At 44.4% G+C, this 27,326-nt stretch overlaps 4 protein-coding genes across 8 annotated transcripts in view; 2 read left to right on the top strand and 2 right to left on the bottom strand.

Annotated features, from left to right (window-relative positions):
* LOC143508313 (trinucleotide repeat-containing gene 6A protein-like) overlaps positions 1 to 7,523 on the top strand; it is a 32,943-nt gene extending 25,420 nt beyond the window's left edge. For 4 of the 5 annotated variants that reach the window (XM_076996742.1, XM_076996746.1, XM_076996743.1 and 1 more), the window contains 8 exons: positions 314 to 451; positions 881 to 1,042; positions 1,266 to 1,406; positions 1,570 to 1,674; positions 1,781 to 1,990; positions 2,261 to 2,328; positions 2,495 to 2,634; positions 3,184 to 3,972. In XM_076996742.1, coding sequence (XP_076852857.1) covers positions 314 to 451; positions 881 to 1,042; positions 1,266 to 1,406; positions 1,570 to 1,674; positions 1,781 to 1,990; positions 2,261 to 2,328; positions 2,495 to 2,634; positions 3,184 to 3,559 — 1,340 coding nt within the window. In that variant the 3' untranslated portion in view covers positions 3,560 to 3,972. Of the gene's footprint in view, positions 1 to 313; positions 452 to 880; positions 1,043 to 1,265; positions 1,407 to 1,569; positions 1,675 to 1,780; positions 1,991 to 2,260; positions 2,329 to 2,494; positions 2,635 to 3,183; positions 3,973 to 4,114 lie in introns of those variants that run through there. The other variant, XR_013129317.1, reaches the window with a different exon arrangement.
* Positions 7,524 to 8,517: 994 nt separating this feature from the next.
* ndufab1b (NADH:ubiquinone oxidoreductase subunit AB1b) lies at positions 8,518 to 10,191 on the bottom strand. Its single transcript, XM_076996749.1, has 5 exons — positions 9,994 to 10,191; positions 9,587 to 9,709; positions 9,000 to 9,087; positions 8,790 to 8,899; positions 8,518 to 8,693 (listed from the first exon to the last, which is right to left on the bottom strand). Exons 1-4 carry the CDS (start codon positions 10,162 to 10,164, stop codon positions 8,808 to 8,810), a joined length of 474 nt encoding a protein of 157 aa, XP_076852864.1. The 5' UTR covers positions 10,165 to 10,191; the 3' UTR covers positions 8,518 to 8,693; positions 8,790 to 8,807.
* Positions 10,192 to 10,250: 59 nt separating this feature from the next.
* Positions 10,251 to 12,579, top strand: rpusd1 (RNA pseudouridine synthase domain containing 1). The gene is made up of 5 exons (XM_076996747.1): positions 10,251 to 11,051; positions 11,192 to 11,315; positions 11,419 to 11,521; positions 11,610 to 11,711; positions 11,866 to 12,579. Exons 1-5 carry the CDS (start codon positions 10,870 to 10,872, stop codon positions 12,246 to 12,248), a joined length of 894 nt encoding a protein of 297 aa, XP_076852862.1. The 5' UTR covers positions 10,251 to 10,869; the 3' UTR covers positions 12,249 to 12,579.
* A 286-nt stretch (positions 12,580 to 12,865) lies between these two features.
* dctn5 (dynactin 5) lies at positions 12,866 to 18,847 on the bottom strand. The gene is made up of 6 exons (XM_076996748.1): positions 18,689 to 18,847; positions 14,510 to 14,578; positions 14,280 to 14,398; positions 13,801 to 13,912; positions 13,564 to 13,666; positions 12,866 to 13,470 (listed from the first exon to the last, which is right to left on the bottom strand). The coding sequence occupies exons 1-6, from the start codon at positions 18,734 to 18,736 to the stop codon at positions 13,373 to 13,375; spliced, it is 549 nt and encodes a 182-aa protein (XP_076852863.1). The 5' UTR covers positions 18,737 to 18,847; the 3' UTR covers positions 12,866 to 13,372.
* Positions 18,848 to 27,326: the final 8,479 nt, after the last annotated feature.

A 27,326-nucleotide genomic window follows, 5' to 3' on the forward strand; every position in this document is an offset into this window, starting at 1 on the left:
GGTGTCTGACAAAGTAGCTGATGTATGACACACACACACACACACACACTCTGTAGGCAGCCGCCACACTATTCTGTTCACCACTCTACACAACCAGCTGATGGCACGGACCTCCTCCAGCACTGGCTGGTAACAGGCGTCTCGTACAGCGTCCCTCTCGTCACCAGAGAGGGAAGAAATGTACACGTGTTCTGTCCTCACTGTAAATCGCTGGTCTTCTGTATCAAAAGCCACGGATATGTTATTGCAATTTTGTTCTTTTGGGTTTTTATTAATTCATAGATTTTTACCATTTTAATCTCTCCCTCTGTAGGCTTGAATCCAAACTTGAATGTAAACGGCCTTGACATTGGTGGTGTTGGATTGAAGGAGCCGCAGTCCCGTCTGAAGAAGTGGACCGCCATGGACCTTTCCGTTAACTCGCCACTCGATCAAAACCCCAGCAAACCTGGTGGGTGGGGAAGCCGTGCTGGGACCTGCCATCACAGAGCTAGTGTGCTATAGAGCATGTCAGACTTGCCGTGTTTAAAATCTCAGTGGTACATTGATTATGGAAAATATGATGCCAGCTACCCACAGTTCACAGCGAGTTGTGGTTTAGAGATGACTAATGCGTTATGTAGTGTAGACCAGTGCATCGCAAATCTGTCCAAGTTCTAGAGATGACATGATTATATATACAAATGTGAATCGGCAAGGTCTAGAGAACATAGACTGTCATTACAGAGATTCGATTTTTCAACTTCTAGGGGTGCTTTTTAAGGCAGCACCTCGGTTTGTTTCAGTGTAATGTAGTGTTTACAAGCACAAATATTAGTCTCTGATGTGCACTTGTGGTTAGCTAATGTGTGTGGTGATGTGGTGGTGTTCAAATGTGCAGGTGCTATATCCTCTTCCCTGAGGCTTGAAGATCCCCCCTTTGGACCATATGACTTCCTGAACCCCAGCAACAGCCCGCTCAGCCCCCCAGGCTCAGTGGGTGATGGCTGGCCCACCCGTGCCAAATCACCTCATGGACCCACCAACGTCAACTGGCCACCAGGTTTGTGTGCTCACCTTCCTCAGCATGTGAAGCTCTGATTTGTCTCGTGGTTGTAATTGAAATCTGCGTTTAGCTCTCCTGCGTTTGTAATGGCACATAATTATGATGCAATTTATATATGATTTAAGTAAAACGTCATCAAGAATTTCCACATTCTGGTGATCTGATCTGGGATTTGGCTGACGTCTGTGCGTGGGGGGGGGGGGGGTGCGTGTGTGTACAGAGTTCCGTCCTGGTGAGCCGTGGAAAGGCTATCCAAACATCGACCCTGAAACTGACCCATTCGTCACTCCTGGCAGTGTGATTAATAATCTCTCCATCAATACAGTCCGGGATGTTGATCACCTCAGGGAAAGGAGCAATGGTGAGCGCTTAGGCTGAGGGTTCATTTTATGGATTTGTGTGTTTGCTTTTGCTTGTAGCTTTGGTATGTTTCATTCCCAGTGCGTGTGTGGAGCTGTGCTGAGTCAGTAGCAGCAAGTGTGTGACTGTTTGTGTGTGTGTGACTGTGTGTGTGTTTTGTGCAGGGCAATCCTCATCACTAAACACCACGCTGCCTTCAAATAGTGCCTGGACATCCGTACGTGCCTCCAACCACAGCAGCTCCCTCAGTACAGCACAAAGCACTTCAGGTCTGAACCTTCCACACACACACCTGTTACACACGCGCTCGGGTATCGCTGCTCGCCCTGCTGCTCGCCCCGCCCTGACCCAACGCTGCCCTGTCTGTTCCTACAGCCAGAAACAGTGACTCTAAATGGACTCCTGGAGCGGTCTCCAACACGTCTTTGGCTCACGAACTCTGGAAGGTCCCGCTCCCTTCTAAAGGAGTGTCTGCTCCATCCCGCCCCCCTCCGGGCCTCACGGGCCAGAAGCAGGTGTCGGCGTGGGACAGTGGCTCTGTGAGGCTGGCGGGCTGGGGCGCCTCGGAGTCCAGACTCACACCTGGTCAGTGCTGCACACGCGTAGTAAACAATAGTAAGAACATCGTTAAAAGTACACTTGACGTCCATAATGGATGTCCTGTCCATTTTTATTTATGTGGTGTGAATTTTACAGATCCTGAGCAAGCGTTTGAGTTTGTCACTGCAGTGACGTTTGAAATGTGTTAAATGCAGTCTTTGGCCACTAGAGAGCGCTGTGTGCCCCTGCCCTTGTGTGGAGGTCAAGTAACCTGCCCCGTGCCAGAACTCTAACGCTGGGCTCCATCTCTTTCAGGCTCCAGCTGGGGCGAGAGCAGCTCAGGGAGAACCAACTGGCTTGTTCTGAAAAATCTCACTCCTCAGGTAAGGACGGGCCACAGCTGTATGTTTTAGGGGAGGGTGTGATCTGTGAAGTGGGGACGGTGCTGTGGGTGTGGCGTGTCCGGCGTTCTGAGGAGGACGTTGTGTAGCGAGTGTGTTGTTCTGAGGAGGACGTTGTGTAGTGAGTGTGTTGTCCTGCGTGACGCAGATCGACGGCTCCACCCTGAGAACCCTGTGCATGCAGCACGGTCCACTGATCACATTCCACCTGAACCTACCCCACGGGAACGCTGTCGTCTGCTACAGCTCCAGAGAGGAGGCGGCAAAGGCCCAGAAGTCACTGCACATGTAAGTCCCCGTGCGACACGGTCGTGCACGCTACTCTCCTGAGCTCTGCTGTAGGCTGGGGGAGAGGACCTGAAAGACACCCGTGCTGCTGAAGGTGTTTTTGTAGCTTATCTCAAGCCCTGACCCATGAGCTGCTTGGGGTGTGAAGATGTAATGGAAACCTGAAGTGGATTATTGTGGCTTGGCTTGAGATTTGTTTTGAAGCAGTGTGTTCTGGTCCTGAAGAAATGTGAGCTTTTGTTGAGACAGTGCTCCCTTCTCTTCTTGGGAGTGTGCTATAACTGCATTTATTTATTTATGTTTTTATTTTACCTGCTACTATACTAAAGCCTTAAACTTGGTTCTTTACTCAAGGACCTCATGTTCGAGAGCATTAAAGTTGACAGTGGCCGACACTTGATGGTGCCTGAGATGTGCTGACATGTGTCTTGAGCTGTGCTTGCATACGAGTGTTTTGGTGTGTGTGGGAGAGCATGTCGTGTGTGAGCGGAGGCGAGCGTGTCTGGGCCTGCCGTGATGCTCAAGTCCTCCTCTCCTTCTCTTCCCCAGGTGTGTTTTAGGGAACACTACTATTCTTGCTGATTTTGCTAGCGAAGAGGAAATCAACCGTTTCTTTGCACAAGGCCAGTCCATGACTGCCTCTCCTAGCTGGCAGTCGCTGGCGTCTTCTCAGAACCGGATCGACTCCATCGACGCTCCCCACGCCTTCCACAGCCGCGCCGACCCCGGCCACTGGACGCCTGGCGGCCTGAGCGGAGTGGCGGGCGGAGACCTGCATGGCTCCTCTCTCTGGGGGGCGCCAAACTACTCCAGCAGCCTGTGGGGCAACCCCAGCAGTTCAGATGGGGGGAGGATCAGCAGCCCCTCCCCCATCAGCTCCTTCCTCCCTGTGGCTCACCTGACAGGAAGTGGAGACTCCATGTAGTACATCCATCACCTTCAGACTTAAGAAATAATAAAAAGAAACAAAAAAAGAAAGGGGGGTGGGGGGTATAGAAAAATCTGTGACCTCAGCGTGGAAATGTTAATCATAATCATATGACTATATATTATATATGGAAAAAAAAAATCTAATGGCACTAGTTGGACTTTCTTCACGTACAAAAAAAATAATAATAAGGTGAGGTCACCCTGTGGAAATAAGTTACATTTTTTTTTTCTGCACATATGTCCACTTTGTTTTGCCCAAAACATATCAGTTTGAATACTTGAATCATGCAGGCCAATACTATAATGTGAAAGGATGTATTTAAATTTCCAGGTAGTGCTCTTCAAACCGGGAAAAAAAAAAAAGAAAAACCACCTCAGTCGAGCTTGTTTATTCATCGTTTATTTGAATTCCAGTTTTTTGTCTTTCTTTGGGGTGGGGGTGGGGGGTAAGGGCTGATGTTTGCATTTGTTTGCTGACAATGTTGGAATTTGAGCTTTTTTTTTTTTTTTTTTTTAGCCTTTGCACTGAATGTGTTTTTTTTTCTCTCAGTATAATCTGCAATATGGCGGGAGCTGGCAGCCCCAGTCTGGATGTTTACTCAAGGACGTGCTTCGAGTGTATGCTCTACTATGCCTTCACGTACGCCTCTACCTTATTGTGGTATTGTGGAGATCAAGATCAAGATTATAGATGCTGACCTAGGATTATCTGATATTACAGAAATAAGTATTGCACCAATTTTGTGTTTTAAAACTAAAGAATTGAGCGTTCTGCAGTGTGAGACTGTAGCCACAGCTGTGACGTGTGCACCTGTGCTGAGAGCCGGGGGGGGGGGCGGGCAGCACTTTCAGGAAGGCTTTCCATGTTGTGTTGGGGGTGCCTGTGGGGCCTCTTGTTTACAGACTTTGAGGGGGAAAGCAATGGTCATTCTTCCTTCATTTTAAATGAAAACAAAAAAAACCAAAAAAAGAACAAAAACATAAATACTCTTTAAAAAAAAAAAAATAATAATTAAAAAAAAACAACAACAAAAAAAAAACAACCTCTTGTGGATGAAGACGAAGTGGTCTATCTCTGGGAATACTGATCAGTGTTTGGCCATGTCATTGGTTATTTTATCTATTCCTCTTGTCTGCTAAATAACCAGCATGGTTCTCAGGAAATATAGCCAGTTTTCCCCCCAATAGAAACTCCTTGTTGTAGGAAAATCCAACTTTTAGCACTGAGACTCCCTATAGCTCTGTTCGATTATCTCTGCCAAATAACTGCTTTAAGCTGGAGACATTCTACACACTGCTTTCAGTTATGCTGTCTTTTAATGAGTGGCTTTGGTTTGCTGAATCATATCATCCTCTTTCCATTGAGGGGCTCAGTGGTTTGCTCTTTGTGACTGTCGATGTAACTGTTCAAAAGGAAAAGTAGAACTCTGTAACTATGCATACTGTAGCCTCCTGGTCGGCTTACGGAATTGCTTTTTCTTTGTCCGAAATGTTTTACATGTTTTCAATAATTGCAAATACCTTATTTGAATTTTACATTGCCAGAGATGGTGTTAAACAAATCTTGTTTGGTTATTTTAACAGTGCAAAAGTCGTCCACATTTCATTGCCTTGATTCAAATTGTGTCCGAAGATGCAACAAGTCAAGTGGCTTTTAACTGTTTACAAATAGAATATGATTGTAATGTGTACAGTTTGGTTGTTAATCTGAAGTTCATTACAGGATTTGTTTTGGCTGCTCATGTCGTCATTTGTTTTTTGGTTGGTTTGTTTGTTTTTCTTATTACTTTTTTTTTCTTCCCCCTTTTCGTCTGTCTTTTCTCAGAGCTGGTTTGTCATTGAAAATGGCTTAGCCTCTGTACCTAGGCCCACCACTGGCCACAGCAGAGGTGAATGTAATCTATTGCTGGTAGTTTAATTACACACGTATAAATAATGTACCTAGACTTACAAGCTATTTACATTGTTTAGTTGAGATGCACAATTTAAGAGAAGCTTCAGAGAGACAGAGTGATGTCAGCATTAGGCTCAATCATGGACCTTCACTTGTTTAAGCTTTTTCTTCATTTTTAAGAAGTAAAACTTGCTCTGTGTTTAACTTATATATATTTAACAACTCAGAATGGTCGTGCAAACCCATGAGTATTAGCCTGCCTTTATGGTTGTGTGCCAGTATTGAACCATTTTAATTAACCGCTTTACCAAATAAACTTAAATCAGATTTCTGTACTTAGTTCCAGATGGTTTTTATCAGTTAGTTTGACACCCGTTTGTTAGTTTGACCGAGCGGAAGCGAGCAGGTCTTCTTTCAGAAAGGCAGAAACACCCTCAATGGACAAGACTGGGATTTGCACAGGATGTGTACATTCAACTGATCCAATTGATGAGGTCATCCTGGGGTTGTTTCCACGGTGCTGCTGCAATGAACCAGATGGTTTTAACTGAGGGCATGGATTTATGTCTTTGATTGTCCATTGGGGTGGGTTTGTGTGTGAGTGAATGATGTGTTGGTCCAGATCCTCGTGTGTGTGTGTGTGTGTGTGTGAGAGAGAGAGAGCAGGGCAGTAGTGAACATGAGGAATGCAGGTCCTTAGCTTTTAACCATGTATCTGGTGTGTTCTTCCTCCTCAGTTTGGGTGAGTGCGCTGGATTCCCTATACTTCATGGCTTCGTGTACTTGAGTGAATTTGAAAGCATAGGGAAAAGCCATTGCCACTGTAGTTTATTTCCACTTTTATTTCTTTTATGTTTTATTTTGACTTGGTTTGTTTGGGGTTTTTTTGTCCTCTTAGTTATTTTATGTATGTATAGCTGTTTGGTGGGGGACAGAACTTTGTAATAATTCATTGTCATGCCAAATTAGGAGGGGGAGGAAAGGGATTTGTTTTGTAAAAGCTGGACAATGTATATGCTTAATGTCACTCAAATGGATGAGCAATGTACAATCCCCATTTTTATGGTCAGGTAAAAGTGGAGGGGAGTGAAGTTGGCCTGACATTCTACTTTTGTACTGAGAAATGTTTGTTCTTTTCTGATTTATCCTGTGAGCAAATAGACCCATGTCTTTTAAATGGTTCCTACTGTTGAATAATGTGCTAAGGCAATTGACTTAAACTGTGAGTATTGCTGTCATGTCATTATATACCCTAAAAAGCTTTAGAAAAACCAGCACAAAGAGTCAGAAGAATGAGAGTTTAAATCTTCCACCATGGGGAAATTCTAAGAAAGTCTATGCAGTGAAGGGTGACGCTTCCATGTCTGTTTGCTTAATAGAATCCTAACCACGCTAGTGATGGGATTTAAATTTACGATTCCTGAAACACGTGCCATGACTGAAGTCGATATATATATCTACATATTCTATTTTTCTTCCTCTTCTCCAAGAGCGGGCCAGTTGTAGCAGATGGAGCATTACACAGTGACCTTTCACAACACTCCTCAGACACTGGGCTGTGGAAGGCAAATTCTCAAGTGTACCATTTTCTAGAGAGCTGTCAGTTTGTGGGACATTATGTCCTATATGCACACTGCTTTGGTAGACTGTTTGAACAATGGTTGGAAATCAATGTCAATAACGCAACTTAAATGAGCAGGAAGATCTTTTCAGTGTCTTCCTGGGGTCATCTTAGAATTTTAACTTGGGGAACTGCACTTTTTGAAGGACAATCCTTATTTGTAATGGTAATAATAATTGACAATATTTAGTCTAATAATAGAAGGTAGATACTGGTGTAGTGATGAATGTTTCCTCTAATGCTGTTTTATTTTCCTCTTTGTTGCTTGGTTTTCAATGATCGTACCCTTAAGTACATACGGAATAAGACGTAGAATAGATTTTAGGTCTTTTGTTGGCTGTATTGTAGACTGATAACTGTTTGTAACGTTCTGATCTTAATATCGGAAAACAAAGCTGTATAACTTGGGTACAACCCACAATAAAAGTCTAACAGTGATACAAATTCGTGTTTAGGTCCTTGAAATTTGCTAAGGTTTCTAAGAAATTGGAGGTTAGTGTTGTCTTTAAGAAACCGAATCATGCCAGTTTGATTCAGGTTGTTTGGCCACCCAAATTGGACAGTGAGTGAGTGAGGAGCTGCTCACCACCTGCTGTGTGTTTTACCCAGAAAGGAGGCAGCAGAAGCAATAGTTGATTCTAAATGTGCTGCTCACATTTGAAGTCTCTTGGCCAAAAACAGCCTGTGATGCATTAAGATACAAGGGATGCACAGTGATGACAGATGAGGGAATTGGAGGTGTGGAGTGCAATGATCATATGATAAATGGATTCAAAAAGATTTAATAAATGGAATGACTCCATAAGCAAACCAACAATGCCCTTCAGGCTGGTGGTCGGGTAAGCACAGATCTAGATGTAAGGGTTGACCAGAGCAAAGGGGGAAAAAACACTAATGGACGCTCATACTTCAGAGATTTTAAAGCCTGGACGGCCAAGATGGCACAAGCCACTCATCGCTGTGCAGCTGCGTACGTACCAATCATGTAATTATGGCACATGCCTTTGTGGTGCTTCTGAGTAACATTTAATTCACATCAAACGTGCTATGAAACGCATTTAATTGACATTAGATGTAAATGTCTGGGTGTAGTGTATTCCCGTTTTTTTTTGCAATTTGCCCCAGATCACAATTTATCGATTTAAAAATAGTTTTTCCATTCAACTTTAGTATAGTTGGCTTGTAATTTGCACAACCTCTTCCTAGAGTGTTTCTAGATTTCGAATATCCTTGTAAAGATGGGTTTATATACATTTTAGCCACTAGAGGGCATGGATGTTAATATCTCAATAACGGATCTCCAACAAGTTGCTTCGTTTCCACTGATGATCGGCATAACTATATCCAATACATCATAGCCATAAATCTAAAGGTAATATATTTGACAACAGTGTTCACCTTCAGTGGAACTGTTTAGACAAAGGCCAGTACTTTACTGTACAGTACAAGTCTGTTTATTTTCAAACTCAAACAAATTTGTAGCGATGTTTTTATTAAATACAACATTACACAATACAAGGCGATAGACACCTACAGCAAGGACCAGGCGTTGAGTGTGTGGGGAGGGACCGTCCTGGACCATCCGCTCTTCTCCATGAAACGTCACTTTGGACTCTGACGGCAAAAGGAAGGTACAGAACCAACCACTGAACTAGGACCACACAAACCCATGAATATGGAGACTGCAGCCATGTTGGGAAGTGATCTTACTCGGACAGCGAGTCCTGGTCACTCATACACGTCCTTCTTGTCTGCAATGTACTGTACCACCTCAGCGGGAGTCATCAGCTTCTCTGCCTCTGCGTCTGGAATCTCAAAACCTGTGGAAGAGATGAAGTTAAACACAAGCCAAAAGGCAAAGAAAAAAAAATGACTTTCACACCTGTGGCTGACTGCATCATCTCAGATTTTAATACTGACCAAATTCATCTTCCATGGCCATAATAATCTCCACCTGGTCCAAGCTGTCCAGCCCCAAATCTTTCATAAAGTGAGACGATGTCTGAAGCTGTGGAGTAAAGAAGCTGTAGTTAGACCTCGTCCTGCCATGAGCGCTGTACAGACGCCACAAAACCAACACAACATGTAACAACAAACATCAGCCTGAAAAGCTGCTTGCTCCCAGTTACATCTGGGATGCTTGGCATGTAACCAGCTCTCTGTCTGTAACGATCCCTTCACATGTAGCGGTCTACAGTCTAAACAGTCATCGCAATTCTCTGACCAAGGCGAGCAGATCGCACATGCTCCCTAGGGGTGTTTTAGTGGTACAGAAGGTAAAGGGATCACAGTGCCTCTCCATCACATTAGCATGCTCTGCTCTCTGTCCTTGTGCAGCAGTATTTCAGTGCAACACAGCTGACTCCCAACCACTGAAATGAGTGTACAAGAAAACACATCTCGTCCAAACATGGAACAGCGGTGCCAATGCACACTGTGAAAAATGACATTTTCTCGTCTTTTGACGCCACTCTTCACCATGATATTCGCAGTGCATGGGTGCTTACCGCCTCCGGACTGATCTTGTCGTACAGCTTCAGGACGTACATCACACGGTCTTCGATGCTCTGCAGAGTAAGTGGTGGTAGATCTCCATAGCGCCGACAGTGCCCGAGCGACGGGCTGGAGATCTAGACGCAAGCAAAAAAGCGCGTTTGCGAGCTGTCTGGAGCGGAACCGAGGGGACTATTTCACTACTGCTCGGCTCTTCGGTCAGGAGGCTAGCTAGATTTAAACAATCTTACATCAGATGTTACATCAAAACAGAACATTTTGAACCCGATAGTCCCATAAAACGAAACATTTCCCCGAACCTGTGTTGTTAAATCAACCGCGGAGCAAAGACACTGGTAGGTCACGGCGCCACTAGGCCGCGGCTGGCGGGGCGGACAGCGGTCATTAAACACATGCTCACCCGTACGAGGTTCGTCCACCTTGTGGGTCGCTCGCACGAGACGAAAGAGAGGGACCGTTTATTCGAAACGAGGGGCGCGCAGGTGGATCTGGCGGCCGCGGTACCGTGACACAACCTTGCGGAGGAAGCGGCGAGAGCGCGGACGCGCTGTGCGAGCGCACGGGACGCCATGTCTGTGGGACTGTTTTTCCCAGAAACCACCGCGAAAATAACTCCGGGTGCTGGGGACGACGCAGACTTTACTGCGCATGCGGGCCGTACTCTCTCGGTGACAGTTTAACTTCTCGAGTGTTTTCGGTTCGTGTTCCTATAAATTAGTAGCCAAAACAGTTAAAGCATTTAGTGATCATTTTAAATAATTGAATAACAATAATTTTTAAAAACAAGAATACGTGCTCGTATTTTGAAAATTAGTCTCACTTCAGCCGGAAGTAGCTTATGTGGTGAGAGTTCAGAAGTGAGCTTTCGGGGTTATGATGTTGAAAACTGCTTAATAACGTAAACCTATAATTTTATTAGATTGTCTTCAGCATCTTCGATCAGTAACACCTCCGATGTTGGAGACGGCCGCTATATTTCGTAACGTAATTAAAAAGAAACAAACAAAGACGAATGTTTACAGTTTACAGTTGTTTTGTTGTTGCGTTGCGGATACGGAGGCTCAGCCCAGCTACTACACCCCGAATGAAGATGCTCTTTAGTACCCTGTGCGTGGTTTTAAAGACCAGCTAACAGCCAACATTGGAAAACACAGAATGTAATGTGTAGACGAGAGTGTGTTATTCCCTTAAACTTCAAGCATTAAGAAGTAATAGCAAATTAATAAGCACATTAATAATAGTCTGCTGGGAATAGCTCGACGTGCAGGTCGAGACCATGGAGCAGGCCAGTGTGGAGAACCTGTGTGTCCTCTACCACAGTGCGGACTACATAGTGGTCAACAAACACTGGGACATCCGCATAGACAGCAAGATGTGGTACGAGACGCAGACAGTGCAGCTGCAGCTGAAACATCACTTCCCTGAGCTGGCAGACCCAGGAACCTACTATGGCTTCAGGTATTTGCAGCTGCAACCTTTCAAACTAGATGCATCTCCTTTGCAAAATGTTTCCTAGGAATGAATAAACTTGTGCTCGTATATAATTAAACTTCTCGTACATTTATATTTTGTTTGGCTGCATTGTTTGTTTGTATAAGATTCTGCCACCAGTTGGATTTCTCTACCAGCGGCGCCCTGTGTGTAGCGCTGAATAAAGCGGCTGCTGGGAGAGCCTACCGCTGCTTCCGGGACAGACTGGTGTCTAAGGCCTACCTCGCCCTGGTACTGACACACAACTCACTGTTCAAGCCTGCCTTTATTTCTTATCATGTTTTGGTGGGGGGGGCACGACATATTTCTCATATGCACTCTGCTTCATCTCGAGGTACGAGGCACCGTGGCAGAAGAGAAAATGACGCTTGACTTTGCCATAGGAAAGAATAAGACTGAGGGCCACACTCACATGATGTGTATTGAAGGAACAGAAGGTTCGTCTCCCTTTCGGATTCTTCATTTGTCGCTTGGAAATTTTACCAACACAATGGCATTGTACATGTTCTTCTCTTTTTGTGACAGGATGTGACAACCCCAAGCCCAGCCAAACGGTGTTAACTGTGCTGGAATACGGATCATACGATGGTGATCCAGTCACTAAAGTGCTTCTTGAGCCTCGGACAGGCAAGATTCTCAAAACACAGCAGGATATGTATTAAAAAAAACATTAGTCTGTATTCAAGAATGTCTTATTACACTTTATTCAAGCTTTCATATTAACACCTTTGTCCCTTTGGTGGGAGCATCAGTGCATTTAAATCTTGTTTTCTTGTGGCAGGCCGAACCCATCAGTTGCGTGTGCACTGCAGCTCGGTGGGACACCCCATTGTGGGAGACTACACCTACAGCCTGCGTACAGACAGTGGGCCGTATCGCATGATGTTACATTCCTACCTCCTCCGTATACCCCTGGAGGAAGAACTCATCCAGGTCACTGCGCCCGACCCCTTTCTGCCTGGCTTGGATTCCAAGTGGACCCCACAGCAATGTGTCCAAACTTTAGAGTGCTTAGTAGCGGATATTTTAACAAGGACGCCCACAGAGGAAACGGGGGGCATGGAAAGGAGGGGTGGTCCAGAGGAGAGTAAGACCTCCCCAGAGGAGAGAGAGAAGCAGAGGGAACAGTGTGAGCAGTGGCTCTGGGAGTGGCCTCTGGACTGAGTAGCAGAAACCTGTTTCTACCACAGCTACACTGACTCAACACACCTGGACTGAAGCTCTTATTCTGCTGGTGCAGCCTGGCCAGGGAGGGGCATTTGCCCTATTGTGTCGACGTCTCCTGCGGGTCAGGTGCAGGGGGGGTTATGGCCAGCTGCATCACTCAAAGCTGCGCAGCTCAGACTACATTGTTGTTTTGCACACAGACAGCATATGGATGGCAATTATGTGCCTCTATCTGTGTAGCATACACTCCTCTCACATCCCTTTACTATAAAAGGTGTAGGTACTATTCCTTGGTCTGCTCCCAGGGCCTAAAACGCTCACCCATCAACCATTTTTGCCACAAACTATAATTTTTGTTAACAACAAGCAAGTATATAATTCATTGACCGATTTCAGACTTATTTGACTTTATTGAAACCTCTGATATCACTAATGGGTTTTTGGTACGTCTTCCCGATGGTTGGATAATTTATCTATGCAACTGCCAGTGTTTAGGTTAAATCTGGCCTGATTTTCTGAATTTCATAAAGCAAGAGCAGCTAGACATACTTTCCCCATTTCATCAATCATGTATATGTTTAAAAACAGACACATACACAGTAGGCAATTCTGTAAAAAAAAAATGTATTAGCAACAGTTACAATCTGTGACTATGTATTTGAACAGAGAAACCATTTAGTGTTGCAGAAACAGCTAAATATTACAATAAATAGAGGCCTTCAGAAACAACAGAGCTACTCTCAGGAAGCTGTTGGCATTTTTTTGTGTCTTGTGACATATTTAGCCTGGTGACAGTGGCTGTGGGAAGCGGTGACGCGGCCACACAGGAATCTGCCCAGCAACCGCACGAAGCCAATGCAGGAGAAACACCACACAGGACACAAGACAACATGCCTGTGCATCCGCACTCAAAACGCACCGCACGGAGAATGCTTAAAATGACTAAGAAAAGCTGTGTTGATAGCCTGGGCTACGTGTTACGAACATGCACTCGTATGAGGAAGGACTGCAGTAGGGACGTCCTTCATACTGCGGGGGAGTATGAGGCGTACGGCAGTCTATAGTAACAGGTGAACAGCCCCAGCATCCAGTCTGATCTGAGGAGCAGTGCATCTGTAGTCTCAGATCTGACTCAGGGGGAGGAATTTCTGGTAGTAACTCTTGGTCACGTCAATCATCAGCTCTTGTGTGCACTCTGGGAGCTCTCCTGAAAACAATCCTAAACAGACAAACACAGAATCAACAATGAATTCATGTGTTTTGCATAAATCTGTAGCAAGTCTGTAAAAGAATAATATGTAAAAGGGATCACCTGGACATCCAGAGAATACTGTAAAGGGTGGAACAACCGTCTCAGGGGGCAGGACGGTGTTATCTAGAATCTTACAGCAATCCTTCAGAACACACCGCCGACCCTAAAACACACACACCCTGTGATATAAACACTCATTTTTCTGATATAATGAAACAATATGGGTACATCTTTAAGTCCAGCGTCTGAATTTATGATCTGAAAAGATAAGACAAAGTTTTTGGAGTGATTACATACGATGACGCAGTTTTTCCCAATGTGAACATATGATCCTATCTGTGCTGCATTGACCACACAGTCCTCCTCTATGAACACGTGATCTCCAATGTGCAAAGGGAAAAAAGCCACACTGTAGGGAAAGAAGACAACATCCAACCAGAAGTGAACAATTTAATACATTTGCTATGAAAATTAACACCTGATACAGAGCCGGAGTGGCTAATCGGGAGATTCGGGAGGATTCCCGATGGGCCGGCTCATGTCAATCTCTAGTTTGGGCCGATTGGGAGGAAAAAATAATTTTGGTCCGGATTTGGGTATGAAACTCCCGGGCTGAAAAAGTGTCCCACTCCGGCCCTGACCTGAAACATGTATTAGATTCTGAAATTGGCCAAACTGAACAGTTCATCCAGCCATTAGTGTGATACATTAATTAGCAGGACGAGATATTCAGATAGCGTTACAGATTTATGTATAATAACATAACAGGCACTCACCCTTTGCTGAACTTTTTAAACGGTGGACGAATTACACTTCGACTTTTGATGACACAGTGTCTGCCCACTCGGACGTTGGCGAGATCTCCTCTAATAATGCAGTCATTCATCACTATGGTCTGGAGGAGATATTAAAATAAGGTTACATGTACAGCACCACTACGGCCAGAGACATGATGACAACCTAATACTACTGGATTTCACACAGAACAACAGTGGTCATGTCTTACTTTCCCATTGAGTACAATGTTCTGACTCCCACAGAGAACCGACTGTCTGCTGACTTTGTTGCCTGATGCCTGTGGGATAAATGAGAGTCATATATTTCTCCTCACACAGTTTCGGTATGTAACTATATAAATATGATGAACCGTCGACCAGCTCCACGTCTACATACTGGCGTCCATGGTAACTAAACCTAGGCCTGTGGATGCTAGCTAAGAAGCTAATGGCTAACACATAAACAACAGTATTTTACTACCGTTAAAGACACTAACACTGCGTGCCCAGGTGGCTACATGCAGCTGCAGTTGTGCTAACTGGTCAAATGCACGACTAATTTAATTTAATCTCCTCCTTAATCCGGGACCGTGTTAAACCCGAGTCTTCTATGTTTTCATCCTGTTGTTACTGATAACGCTTCACTCGAGTAGTCTCTACTTTCTCGTTTGCTGTTTGTTTTCTTTGTACTTCGTCCTGCTGAGTGTTTACAGTGGTTGCTATGCAAATGCTAAGCGCTATTGTTTATGCTTGCTGTTTCGCCGCTTAACTCTTTAACCCGAGTCTTCTATGTTTTTATCCTGTTGTTACTGATCACGCTTCACTCGACGGATACGATGCTTTTCTACACCCCTTACGAACTTCTGCAGCTCAATCGTAGGATTGTCCGCCTCCCTACGTCCATTGCTACTACTTGTGCTGCCCTGGGTATAGTTCGCCGTAAACGTTACATTCACCGTGGCACCTCTTCCTCTAAACCTAAGGTCCATTATTCATCTGTACCTAGACCTGGATGCATTCCCACTATCTGGACTTCTAATCGGCTCTCATCTCGTCATTCCCAGTTAACTCAGTCCAAATCTGGTGCTCGGCCCTCAGAACATCATCCATCTGTTACTCCACGCTCCATTGACCTCTCTGTGGTGCGGCGTCGGTGTAACCCTGTTAGATCGTCGTATCTGCGGGTGGTGTGTCCCAACACCAACACCATCTCGGTGGGCTTGCACCGACCTTGCCCGTGGGCCAGGCTTGTTGTTGACCGCGGTGGGCAGCGCGTGCTCCGGCAGCTTGCTCGCGCCCAAACATCATCTTCCGTCAAAGGGGATTTAGCGGTTTCACTTGAAATATGTCTGATCAACGCGCGCTCTGTGGCGAATAAGGCTCACATTTTAAATGACCTTTTCCTAAGCAAAAACCTTGACTTTTTATTTCTGACTGAAACTTGGCAGCGAAATCTGGAGTTTATCCACTTAAATGAGCTGTGCCCAGCAGACTGCTCTTTTATTGGGACTCCACGTCAGTCTGGTCGTGGTGGTGGGCTTGCTGTGGTTTGGAAAAACCGGTATTTCTCCCAGCTAGTGAGCTCTGACCACGTCTCCACTTTTGAACTGCAACTGATGAAAGTTGGTAAGATCAATCCGTTTTACTGCATTTTAGTCTACCGTCCTCCTGGTCCAGCAGGTCAGTTCTTATGTGAATTTACTGATTTTCTGACATCTATTATAAAGATGGACAAAGTTTTATTGCTGGGTGATTTTAACTTACATATTGATAATAACCTGGATAGTGCTGCTATGGAATTTCTTAATATTGTTGAATCCTTCAATTTTAAACAGTTTATTACTGGTGCCACTCATACAGGTGGGCATACTTTAGACCTTGTGTTTTCTTTGGGTTTACACGTTGATCACGTGTGTTGTGAAGATTTTTTGATTAGTGATCACAAATGTATTTTCTTTAATCTCTCTGGAAATACTGACCCTCTCTGTACAAAAAGAACGACGCTCACTCGTTCCATCAGTCAAGAATCAGTAAACCAGTTTTCGGCTAACTTCTGCTGTGATTTAAATCCAAACTGTAGCAACGTCGAGTCTTTAATGCAGTCTTTTAATGAAGAGTGTTCCCTGTTACTGGACAAGGTGGCTCCTCTAAAGACTAGGTCTAGGCCTATCATTAACAAAACTCCATGGATGACTGATGAAGTTCGTTCTTTAAGACAGAAGTGTCGTAGATCTGAGAGACTTTGGAAAGCTACGGGTTTGGAAGTACATCGTCTGTACCTAAAGGAGCTTCGCATCTCTTTTAATGATCTAGTAAAGGATGCTAGGTCCTCCTTTTTTGTGAATCAAATTTTACTCTCCAAAAGAAACCCAAAGATTTTATTTAATACCATAAACAATATTGTAGCTCCTCCTCCTGTAGCGCTGCCATGTCTTTCAGTCAATGACTGTAATAGGTTTCATGTGTTTTTTGTGGAGAAGGTCATGGACATTAGGTCCAGCATTAAGCCAGTGGCAGGTGTTTCCTCTTCTAGCCGCCCACCTTCTCTTACTGTTTTGGATTCCTTTCAGCCTATCAGCTTAGATGATCTGCTGGATGTAATTGTGAGGCTAAAGCCATCAAGTAGCTCCGTGGATGTGATACCCTCTTCATTATTGTTGAAGGTCTTACCTACCGTTGGCCCTGCTATATTGGCCATTGTAAATTCCTCACTGTTAACAGGTTGCTTTCCATCTTATTTTAAACACGCCACTGTTCAGCCTCTTTTAAAGAAATCAAATTTAGACCCGGCTGTGCTTAAGAACTATAGGCCTATATCTAAGCTTCCTTTCTTATCCAAAATTTTAGAGAAGGTGGTGGCAAACCAACTGATTACAGTTTTAGAAAATCACAATTGCTACGACTCTTTACAATCTGGGTTTCGGAAGAGGCATTCTACAGAGACTGCTCTCCTGAGGGTCTCAAATGATCTTTTAATGTCTGCTGATGTTGGTGACTGCTCTGTGTTGGTGCTGCTGGATCTCAGTTCTGCGTTTGATACCATTGATCATGAAATACTGATAAATAGGTTACGTGACTGGGTGGGCATATCTGGAACAGCACTTGATTGGTTTATTTCTTATCTCACTGGGAGAAGTTTCTCAGTTACGATGGGAGATTACACGTCTGAGGCAACCCCATTAACCTGTGGGGTTCCACAGGGTTCAGTTTTAGGGCCTTTGTTGTTTTCTTTGTATATGTTACCTTTGGGGCAGATTTTAAATAGTTTTAATATTTCCTATCATTTATTTGCTGATGATATTCAGCTTTATTTCTCTTTTAAACCAAGTGAGGTTCATAGTTTGTCTAGGCTATTAGATTGTCTTCAATCAATCAGAGAATGGACCTCAAATAACTTCCTACAGCTAAATGACAACAAGACTGAGGTATTGATCATTGCTCCTGATAGGCTTAGTCAAACGATTAAGCAAAATCTTGGGCTTCTTTCCTCTGCTGTCCACACTAGCCTCCGAAATCTGGGAGTTATCTTCGATCAGTCTTTAGCATTTGATTCTCATGTTAAACAGCTGTCAAGATCCTGTTTCTTCCACTTGAGAAATATCAGTAAACTGAGATCTATGGTTTCAACAGCAGATCTAGAGATGCTGATCCATGCGTTTATTTCATCTCGCATAGACTACTGTAATGCCTTGTTTTCATCTCTCAGTGTATCAGCTCGTGGACGTTTACAGATAATTCAAAACGCTGCAGCGAGGTTACTGACCAAGTCAAGCAGACGGTCTCACATAACACCCATTTTAAAATCCTTACACTGGCTTCCTGTAGAATTCAGGATCCAGTTCAAGATTTTAACTTTAACATACAGAGCACTACACAACACAGCTCCTGTGTATGTCGCTGACCTGCTCCACCCCTACACTTCATCACGATTACTCAGGTCAAACAACCTGAGTTTACTGTCTGTGCCACGCTCATGTCTAAAGACTCGTGGAGACCGAGCATTTAAGGTGGTTGCTCCAAAACTGTGGAACACACTTCCTCCACATTTAAGATCAGCTGACACTGTAGATACTTTTAAAAAACAGCTAAAGACTTTCCTTTTTACGCAGGCGTTTAGTTAGTGGTGGAGGTTGCAGCCGTTGACCTTGTACACTGTATTTTATTTCTGTTTTATAGTGTGTGTTTTTGTGTCTTTGATTTATTTTATTTTATTTTCCGTTGTAAAGCACTTTGTGGCTTGTGCCTGTGAAAAGTGCTATATAAATGTATTTTACTTACTTACTTACAAACGGTCAGTCTCTGACACCATTAGTTAGCATAAGCGGCTAGCGAGTTAGCTAACGGCCAAACGCAATATAACACAGTATGATCTTTGGTAATCTGCAGCAGGCGACCGCGAACTCACGTACCGTCTCGATGTATTCAGCCTTGTTGTATAAAATTTCACACAGTTCCATTTTCGGTCAAATATGATGCGAATTAAGTTGGTGTTGCTAGCCCAGATTAAGAAGATTTGCTGCCCCGTTTCCGCGTCTGGTGGAAGCGCAGGCAGCGCAGGCAGCGCACAGAGCGTGTCGATAGATCACGTGTTACTGACCTTGTATTCTTCAAATTGATCTTCCTATAATAAATATTAACATGGAATACATGTAGATTTATACTTTGTATACATGTAGATGTAACTTTCTCATTTATAATTTCTGTTACTTAATATTATAAACGTTTCATAAATCAATGTCTAAATAACAAGAGTTTGTTCTGTTTTAGATGATTGGATTATTAGAAGATATATAAAATCAAATATTGTTATTATTATTGTTTACAGAATGAAGAATTTTAGCATAAAATATGTATGACACGTATCGATCGCGGAAACAATGATTTAAAGTCCTTGTCATCTTTGAATATATTAATGCCAACACTAGATGGCGCCATGACATTTCTGCACGCTTTACCTTTTCAAGGTAAAAGTACAATTTTACCACGGCACAGTAATATCAGAGCCACATATAGCTATATGGCTCTGAGTAATATCTACAATCTTAACATTCTCGCTGGAGAAAATGTTAGCAAAAAGAAGAGTAATAAGTGTATATAAATGCATAACATTTACATACAATAGCGTTAAGAAAAACAAAGATAAAAAAATAAATAAGCAGAAAACGTGACATTATTTAGTGATTGGCGTGTGTGGCGTGTTGTGAGGTGATTTTCAGTAATAGATGCTGTTTATCCAAAAATAATTTCGAACTGTTTTAGATGGTTTTGGAAGAATGCAGTAGGTTATTTATGTAAGGACCAGGTTTTAAGTGCTTCATGTTGCAATGTATTTCTTTTACTAGATTTTAGACACAACCAAACAGATAATGTAAAAATGTCATGCAGAGTTTGTTTTGCTATGTTTCTGTTTTTCTGATTGTTTTCTCATGTTGCTTGATTATTTAAAAATGCTTCATCTCAAGTCACAGTTCAGCATTTTCATTCAGCGTGCAAACCTCATTTTTGTTTTAATGAGGTTTGCTTTGACTGCTTTGGTGTAGGCCCTACATTTGTTTTGTTTTACTTCCTGGTCACTGGTTCTCAGTTGTTAGTAATCTGTTATGGTAAGTTTAATTATCTCTGCTGAATTGAATCTATTTGTGACTTCAGTGATTTCTCTTAATTAGATCTGTTTCTGAGTTTAGTGATCACTGCTGAATTGGACCTGTGAGTGTAGGGATGTCTGTTGAATTGAATCTGTTCTTGAGTTTAGTGATCTCTTCTGAATAGAATCTGTTCATGTGTTGAGAGATCTTTGCTGAATTGTACTTGTTCATGAGTTTAAGTATCTCTGTTTACCGTGATTCAGTTTGTACGTTTAGTGATTGTTGAATTGACAACATTGGTTTATTCTGACACACTGCTCATAGTTCAGGATTGGTTTGGGTTTAGTTTGCATGAGTCCTCTGAGTTTTGTTAACTGCTGAATTCTTGTCTTGGCAGATAATAGTGACTGTGGTCTGATAGTGAATGTACTGATGGTGAAGGTGTCTTTGTCAGTAATGGCATTGCCAGTGCTTTCTAGTCTAGACGTAGCTCCTTTCTGTGTGAAGGTTAGAGAAGAACCTGCTGATCTAGTAGAAGGATGTAGTGGGAGGCGTGTAAGCTGCACAGATAGAGCTCACTGTCATGCTTAATAATACCCTTTAAAAATTTTAACCAAATGCGGGTGAGTCTGTGTATCTTTCTGTGTCTGTTCTGGCTTCTTTCAGGCTCTGCTGGGCCTGTGGGTTCTGTAATATGATGGCCTGCCACTGTAGCAGAATGGGCAGGAAGTTGACCTGGTGTTCTGGTCCCTGGCTAGGCAGGTGTCCTGCACCCCCACCATCACCTGTGTGCTCTCACAGAACACTGGCACTCTGTGATTTATGTCAGACTGCTGTGATACATTAGTGCCACTCACGTGGAAGTGGCCCTCATTTGTAAGATCACGGTGTCATAGATTAACTGATGGTTGATCTGTTCTTGCACTGAAGGAATATCTATTGATTTTTTTTCTTAGCGTCCTTTCAAGAGCGGGATTCGTTGCATTAAATATTAAACATTTTCCAGCGTTTCATTGTTAGTGGAAGTGGTTGAAGAAGGCAGGATGCATTCAGATGTCATTTAGCTCCGTTGTGTGGTGATCACTAATGCTCTTCTGTCCAAAGCATTCTCAGTCCTCGCAGTCCTCTCTGTTCTGACTGTCAGCTCTGACACCTGCTGACAGGGTACTGGAAACCCACTGGATTTTTTCTAGCTTGCCCAGTACAACCTGTCCATCAGATTCTTCACTAGGGTGAGGATATTAAGACACCGTGTCCTTTGGCTGGTGGGACAAACTTTTGTCTAGAAAACAGCAAACTGATTTCATGATGAAAGTCCTGACAAATGGTTTACTTATTCTGACCTCCATCTTATGGCCCAAAGGGTTAATTTGGGCGGTAGAATGAGGGTGAACTGATATTGTGTGTGTGTGTGGGGGGGGTTGGTTTCTTTACTTCAGCCATGCTGCTGCTTTAAAGCATCTCACCTTCAACCCGAGACCTCTACTGAGAGTCAAATCAGCACTCATCTCCCCTTGTTCTTGTTCCTCCTTCTCTCATTCCTCCACCTCCTGTTCCTCCTCCTCTCATTTCTCTTTCTCTTGTTCCTCCTCATCACGTTCCACCTCCTCCTGTTCCTCCTCCTCTCGTTCCTCCTCCTCTCATTACTCCTCCTCTCATACCTCCTCCTTTCATTCCTCCTCCTCTTGTTCCTCCTCTTCTGCGCCTCCACAGGATACAATGCTGCATGCTGCTTCATCCCAGCTGCTTATTAAAGTGGATTAGCATAAACATATTAGGAGTAACGTCAGCTTTGCAACTTGCAGTGTCACAGTGCATGCCTGTTCTGATCCGTAGTGTCAGAGTAAAGGCCTGTTTTGATCCGTAGTGTCAGAGTAAAGGCCTGTTTTGGTCTATAGTGTCAGAGTAAAGGCCTGTTTTGATCCGTAGTGTCAGAGTAAAGGCCTGATTTGGTCTATAGTGTCAGAGTAAAGGCCTGTTCTGATCCATAGTGTCAGAGTAAAGGCCTGTTTTGGTCTATAGTGTCAGAGTAAAGGCCTGTTTTGGTCTATAGTGTCAGAGTAAAGGCCTGTTTTGGTCTATAGTGTCAGAGTAAAGGCCTGTTCTGATCCATAGTGTCAGAGTAAAGGCCTGTTTTGGTCTATAGTGTCAGAGTAAAGGCCTGTTTTGGTCTATAGTGTCAGAGTAAAGGCCTGTTCTGATCCGTAGTGTCAGAGTAAAGGCCTGTTTTGATCCATAGTGTCAGAGTAAAGGCCTGTTTTGATCCGTAGTGTCAGAGTAAAGGCCTGATTTGGTCTATAGTGTCACAGTGCATGCCTGTTCTGATCCGTAGTGTCAGAGTAAAGGCCTGTTTTGATCTGTAGTGTCAGAGTAAAGGCCTGTTTTGATCCGTAGTGTCAGAGTAAAGGCCTGATTTGGTCTATAGTGTCAGAGTAAAGGCCTGTTCTGATCCATAGTGTCAGAGTAAAGGCCTGTTTTGGTCTATAGTGTCAGAGTAAAGGCCTGTTTTGGTCTATAGTGTCAGAGTAAAGGCCTGTTTTGGTCTATAGTGTCAGAGTAAAGGCCTGTTCTGATCCGTAGTGTCAGAGTAAAGGCCTGTTTTGATCCATAGTGTCAGAGTAAAGGCCGGTTCTGATCCATAGTGTCAGAGTAAAGGCCTGTTTTGGTCTATAGTGTCAGAGTAAAGGCCTGTTCTGGTCTATAGTGTCAGAGTAAAGGCCTGTTCTGATCCATAGTGTCAGAGTAAAGGCCTGTTCTGATCCGTAGTGTCAGAGTGCACGTCCGTTACAATTCATAATGTCAGAGTGCATATCTGTTATAATTTATATTGTCAGAGTGCATGTGTGATATGATTCATAGTGTCAGAGTGCACGTCTGTTATAATTAGTGTCAGAGTGCACGTCTGTTATGAGCCATAGTATCAGAGAGCATCGTCTGTTCATCCAGATTGAATTCCACTCCCACGACTGTGTTAAGGTGTCACGTCGGGAGAACAGGACGTGTTTGCAAATCCCTATAGATGTGTGATGAGCTAAATGCAGTTCCTGGCTGCCACGCCTGTGTCTCCTGCACCCGTGCTGAGTGTGAGGGACCGAGTAATTAGGTTTCTGTCACTGAAGTGTTCTTAGTGTTCCCCTGACCTCTGCTTCACCTGCACGACCCCTGACCTCTGTTCACCTGCACGGCACATCCTGCTACCCACTAACCCATATACACAAGCCTCCAGGCATTATCATAACTCGTTATATATATATATATATATATATATATATATATATATATATATATATATATATATATATATATATATATATATATGAAGAGTTTGCCCATTTGTAAATGTTAGCAAAAGTTTTTTGTGTGTGACATAAGGGAGGGAGAGAGATTGTGTGTGTGCGTGCGTGTGTGTGTGTGTGTGTGTGTGCGTGTGCAAGTGTAAATCCCATGGCAGGCTGCTGCTTGCTTGCCTCCGCACTGCTGGGGTGGGATTAGTGGTGTAGAATGGCACCTCTTTCCACCCCCTGCTTGCCTTGCGTCGTGCAGGTCTACAGCGCCACTCTCTGGATCTGCCCACACACTTAACGCTGAGGCTGTGAGGAGGTCCAGCTCGTGTGCAGGGCTACATGTGTGGGGTGGGTGGGGTGCGGTGGTTATCATGACGCTCAGCTGAAGCTCAGGGAAGAGCTGCACATCTTGAGGACCTTATATAACACGCCCAGCCCCCATTTGTTTGGGGGTTGGACGTGTGAGCCGAGCACCGGCCTGTCAGAACGATCCATTCTCCCCCGACCGTGTCTGAGAAGTCTGAGGGTGTCTGCCGCTCACACCGAGCCTGCTCGAGATGCCGGAGGCCGAGGCAGCTCCCCTCTCTGCTCCTCCACGTCTCTGAGAGCGAACGCAACCCTCTCTGAAGATCCCACAGAGAGCCGAGTCATTCCATTTCTTCCCGTTAGCGGTTGGCAGCTGGTACGCTGCACGTTTTCATTAATCCTTTGCCCTGTGCATCCCTCACCACGTCAGTTCATCTCCCCCACCCGTAGGTGAGACGGGTGGACGTGCTGGAGGTGGCAGGCACCTCCACAGGCTTGTGAGTGCGGAGAGACAGTAGGTCCTCCTCAGCGTCCTCCAGCAGTGTGGGTCCTGTCCTCTCTCTCACTCCCCAAGCAGAGCTGGCCTGGTTTTGGGGCCTCTAGGGGAGGGGCCTTCCTCTCCCCATCTGAGTCCCACACACAGCACGCTGCCTTATTTGGCCCTGACGCTGCATCGACTTGCTACCGAACCCCCCTGAGATTGCAGCTCTTTTACATAAATTCACAGTTTAAACAACAGGGGCCTTACACTCGTCTGAAAATAACTGCCCTTCTATCATGTGAGTAGGAGTGAGTCTCCTGGTCTACTGTAACACAATACCTCACTCGAGAAGCTCTGCATTGATTTTGGGAGATTTTATGTAAGTTATGAAAGTGCTTCCATTACACAAAAGTGATACAGAATATGTGACCGTACTGACTCCGTACAGGCGAAGATACTGGAATCTATAACCTCTCTATTTCCCATCTTCTAAACTCAGCTCTCAGGCACCTCTTCCAGTACTGGTTACGATATCAGGAACACCGTGGTGCTCCATAGACTTCAGGAAATGTGCAGCATTTGCAGTTCCAACGGGAGCAGGACAGGGTTGACCAGCCAATCAGGAGTGACTCTGGGACGGGCAGAGGTCTGAACACTTGTGTCTTTGGCACCCATAAGGCAGGTCTGCCCCCTGGAGGAAACTCCCCTGCCGGGTTAGGATGACGTGTCCTGCAGTCCGGACCGTTCCCGGTACCTGCCTCCTCCCGCAAGCCTCTGGGCCACGGGGTCAGGTCAGGGAGGAAGGACGCTGAGATGCCCAGACGGCCACACAAGAAGAAGAGAATGTCCTGACCAGAGTCAGCTGCTGGGCTGGAACAACCCTCTCATTGATGATTTGATTGCACCTGGAGGAGGGAGAACCCCCTGGAGTTTCTTGGTGGGCTGGGCTTGCTGGGACACTGCTGACCAATGCCTGCTGACCGCCCCCTGTGCACACTCCATCCCTGTAGACCTGCCATCCTCCACCCATGCCACAGCACCCCCCCCCCCACCCCCTCTCTCTTACACAGGGCTTATTTGGGTCTTGAACTGCAGGATAAATTTGAGTTAGCAGTTTCCATAGAGATCATTGAGGAAGATCCTGCTGAAGCCAAGAAGGAAAAAAAAGGAAGTGTGAGCATCTTCCCAGCCTGCGTGGGCGTTGTGACGGCACAGAGCAGCCTCCTGGCCCGGCACCAGCGGGACAGAGAGCAGATCCCCTAGCAAACTGTTCTGCAGCGGGACTCAGTAGGTCCATGTTAGTGAAACAGTACTGACCAAAGTGGCCTGTCAGTCAGTAGCTGGAATCATTCAGGACAAACGATTAGGTGTGCTGGGTATAGAAGCAGGGGACGCATAACGCTCAGCAAAACTTGGAAAAAGCTTCAAAACATCATGGACAAGACAGTGTTGTTAAGGCATATATTTGTGTGAACATCTGTGATTGGTGTCATGTTAGGATATTTCTTACTTATATCATTTCTTATATCATTACTATTTGGATCTTGTGTATTTTCACACTGGTTAAAAATGGATTAGACTTATATTTTTAAAACTAAATTTCTTTAGTCAACGCATATAACAGAATTTTTGCTCACAACCATAGCGTGTCTCTTTGAATGCTTCAAACAGACAGCGATGATATTCATCAGCCTATAATCCGTATGTGTATAATGTAAAATACGTCTAAATATATTTAAGCTGAATGAGTTCTGTAATGACATCATGCACTTATTCATGAGAAATATCCAACCTGTTTAATCTCCTGACGGTTGAGCACTTCTGTTAGGAGATGAACAAACAGCTCATGTGTACATGTGTCACCGTGTGTTATATTTAGTGTTAAATCTAAATGTGGCTGACGGCAGTGTGATCTAAATGCCATACTGGAAAAGAACAACACCGCACACACTTTCCTGGAATCCTGCAGTTACCACTCTGATGTAACACTGTGTCACACAGCTCAACAGTGTGTGTGTGTGTGTGTGTGTGTGTGTGTGTGTGTGTGTGTGTGTGTGTGTGTGTGTGTGTGTGTGTGCATGCTATTATTATTCCACTATATCTAAAACGGAACCCACAGACGGTTGGGGGAGGCGGGGCGGCTTTTAATTTCAGATTTCCCACTGAAAGGATTTTCTATTAATACAAAGACATTAAGATATTAATGTACTACGGTGTAATTACTGATGATAGCGTTTATATTTTATTACTAAAATTTCTTTTTTACCTTTTATACGTAATTATATTTGGGTCAGCTTCATTTTATAATTATATTAATTATGTTTTAATTATATTCATATTCTTATTCCTTCACCCCGATAAAAAAGTGTGCGTCTGCAGGAGGGAGTGAGTTGCGTGTCCTTGCACAGAGCTTCCCACACGATTAGGAATCTTCTGCTCTGAAGGACTTTGAGGAGCTGCGGAGGCCGGCTCAAGCAGATGGGCCTGCGCTGGTCCGGCTGTGCCAGACAGCAGAGGCTCCTCGGTGGAGGGAGTCCAGGCGCAGGAAGGAGGTCTGGCCTTTAGGGCACCTTACAGCAGGCGGCCTGGTGAGTACCCAGCAGCTTCAGGGCATCTCCGCCTGTCCCTTCATTTTTGGAGTGGCAAACTAAGCTGCTTGAATCAACAGGCTAAGAGAGTGCAACACCGCCATATTATAGGTTAATCCCTCCTGCTGTCTCAGACTGCAATGTTAGATTTGTCACGTGGAGTCTATTGGTGTGGCCTTTCATGACAGTTTGTGTGTGTGTGTGTGTGTGTGTGTGTGTGTGTGTGTGTGTGTGTGTGTGTGTGTGTGTGTGTGTGTGTGTGTGTGATCACTTCACCAAATGCACATGTGTGTGTGTGATCACTTGATCAAATGCGCATGCGTGTGTGTGTGTGTGTGTGTGTGTGTGTGTGTGTGTGTGTGTGTGTGTGTGTGTGTGTATGTGTGTGTGTGTGTGTGTGTGAGAGAGAGAGAGGGAGAGAGAGAGAGAGAGCTCTTGGTCAGGCAGGTGTTTGTGCATGTGTTTGTGCTTGCATGTTACTGTAGTGCTGCACTAACACAACAGCAAATAGCAAATTCCCTCCAAGGTTAAGGCTCTGGTGGTGGTTCAGGCACACTGTGGTGTATTTACAGTCAATGATAGTGAAGCTGTAGTTTACTTACAGTCTGTAATAGGTAGGCTGTAGTGTATTTACCGTCAGTGTTTGTGAGTCTGTAGTGTATTTACAGTCAGTGATGGTGAGACTGTAGTGAATTTACAGTCAGTGATGGTGAGACTGTAGTGTATAGTGTGCTTACAATTAGTGATGGTGAGATTGTAGTGTATTTACAGTCAAGTTGTGGCATGTAGGGGTGCAGTGTGCT

The sequence above is a fragment of the Brachyhypopomus gauderio genome, chromosome 2 (genome assembly GCF_052324685.1).
Source record: "Brachyhypopomus gauderio isolate BG-103 chromosome 2, BGAUD_0.2, whole genome shotgun sequence".
Classification (NCBI taxonomy): Eukaryota; Metazoa; Chordata; class Actinopteri; order Gymnotiformes; family Hypopomidae; genus Brachyhypopomus; species Brachyhypopomus gauderio.

What these genes read in the sequence shown, in the direction of transcription:
- ndufab1b (XM_076996749.1), bottom strand. Translation starts at nt 10,164, where the DNA reads ATGGCGTCCCGTGCGCTCGCACAGCGCGTCCGCGCTCTCGCCGCTTCC. An exon ending in ACAAGATCAGTCCGGAGGCG is followed by an intron (nt 9,088 to 9,586) that starts GTAAGCACCCAT and finishes TTTACTCCACAG; the next exon opens with CTTCAGACATCGTCTCACTT. An exon ending in GGCCATGGAAGATGAATTTG is followed by an intron (nt 8,900 to 8,999) that starts GTCAGTATTAAA and finishes TCTCTTCCACAG; the next exon opens with GTTTTGAGATTCCAGACGCA.
- rpusd1 (XM_076996747.1), top strand. Translation starts at nt 10,870, where the DNA reads ATGGAGCAGGCCAGTGTGGAGAACCTGTGTGTCCTCTACCACAGTGCG. An exon ending in GGAACCTACTATGGCTTCAG is followed by an intron (nt 11,052 to 11,191) that starts GTATTTGCAGCT and finishes TGTTTGTATAAG; the next exon opens with ATTCTGCCACCAGTTGGATT. An exon ending in GCTTCTTGAGCCTCGGACAG is followed by an intron (nt 11,712 to 11,865) that starts GCAAGATTCTCA and finishes TTCTTGTGGCAG; the next exon opens with GCCGAACCCATCAGTTGCGT.
- dctn5 (XM_076996748.1), bottom strand. Translation starts at nt 18,736, where the DNA reads ATGGAACTGTGTGAAATTTTATACAACAAGGCTGAATACATCGAGACG. An exon ending in ACATTGTACTCAATGGGAAA is followed by an intron (nt 14,399 to 14,509) that starts GTAAGACATGAC and finishes TATCTCCTCCAG; the next exon opens with ACCATAGTGATGAATGACTG. An exon ending in AGTATTCTCTGGATGTCCAG is followed by an intron (nt 13,471 to 13,563) that starts GTGATCCCTTTT and finishes TTGTCTGTTTAG; the next exon opens with GATTGTTTTCAGGAGAGCTC.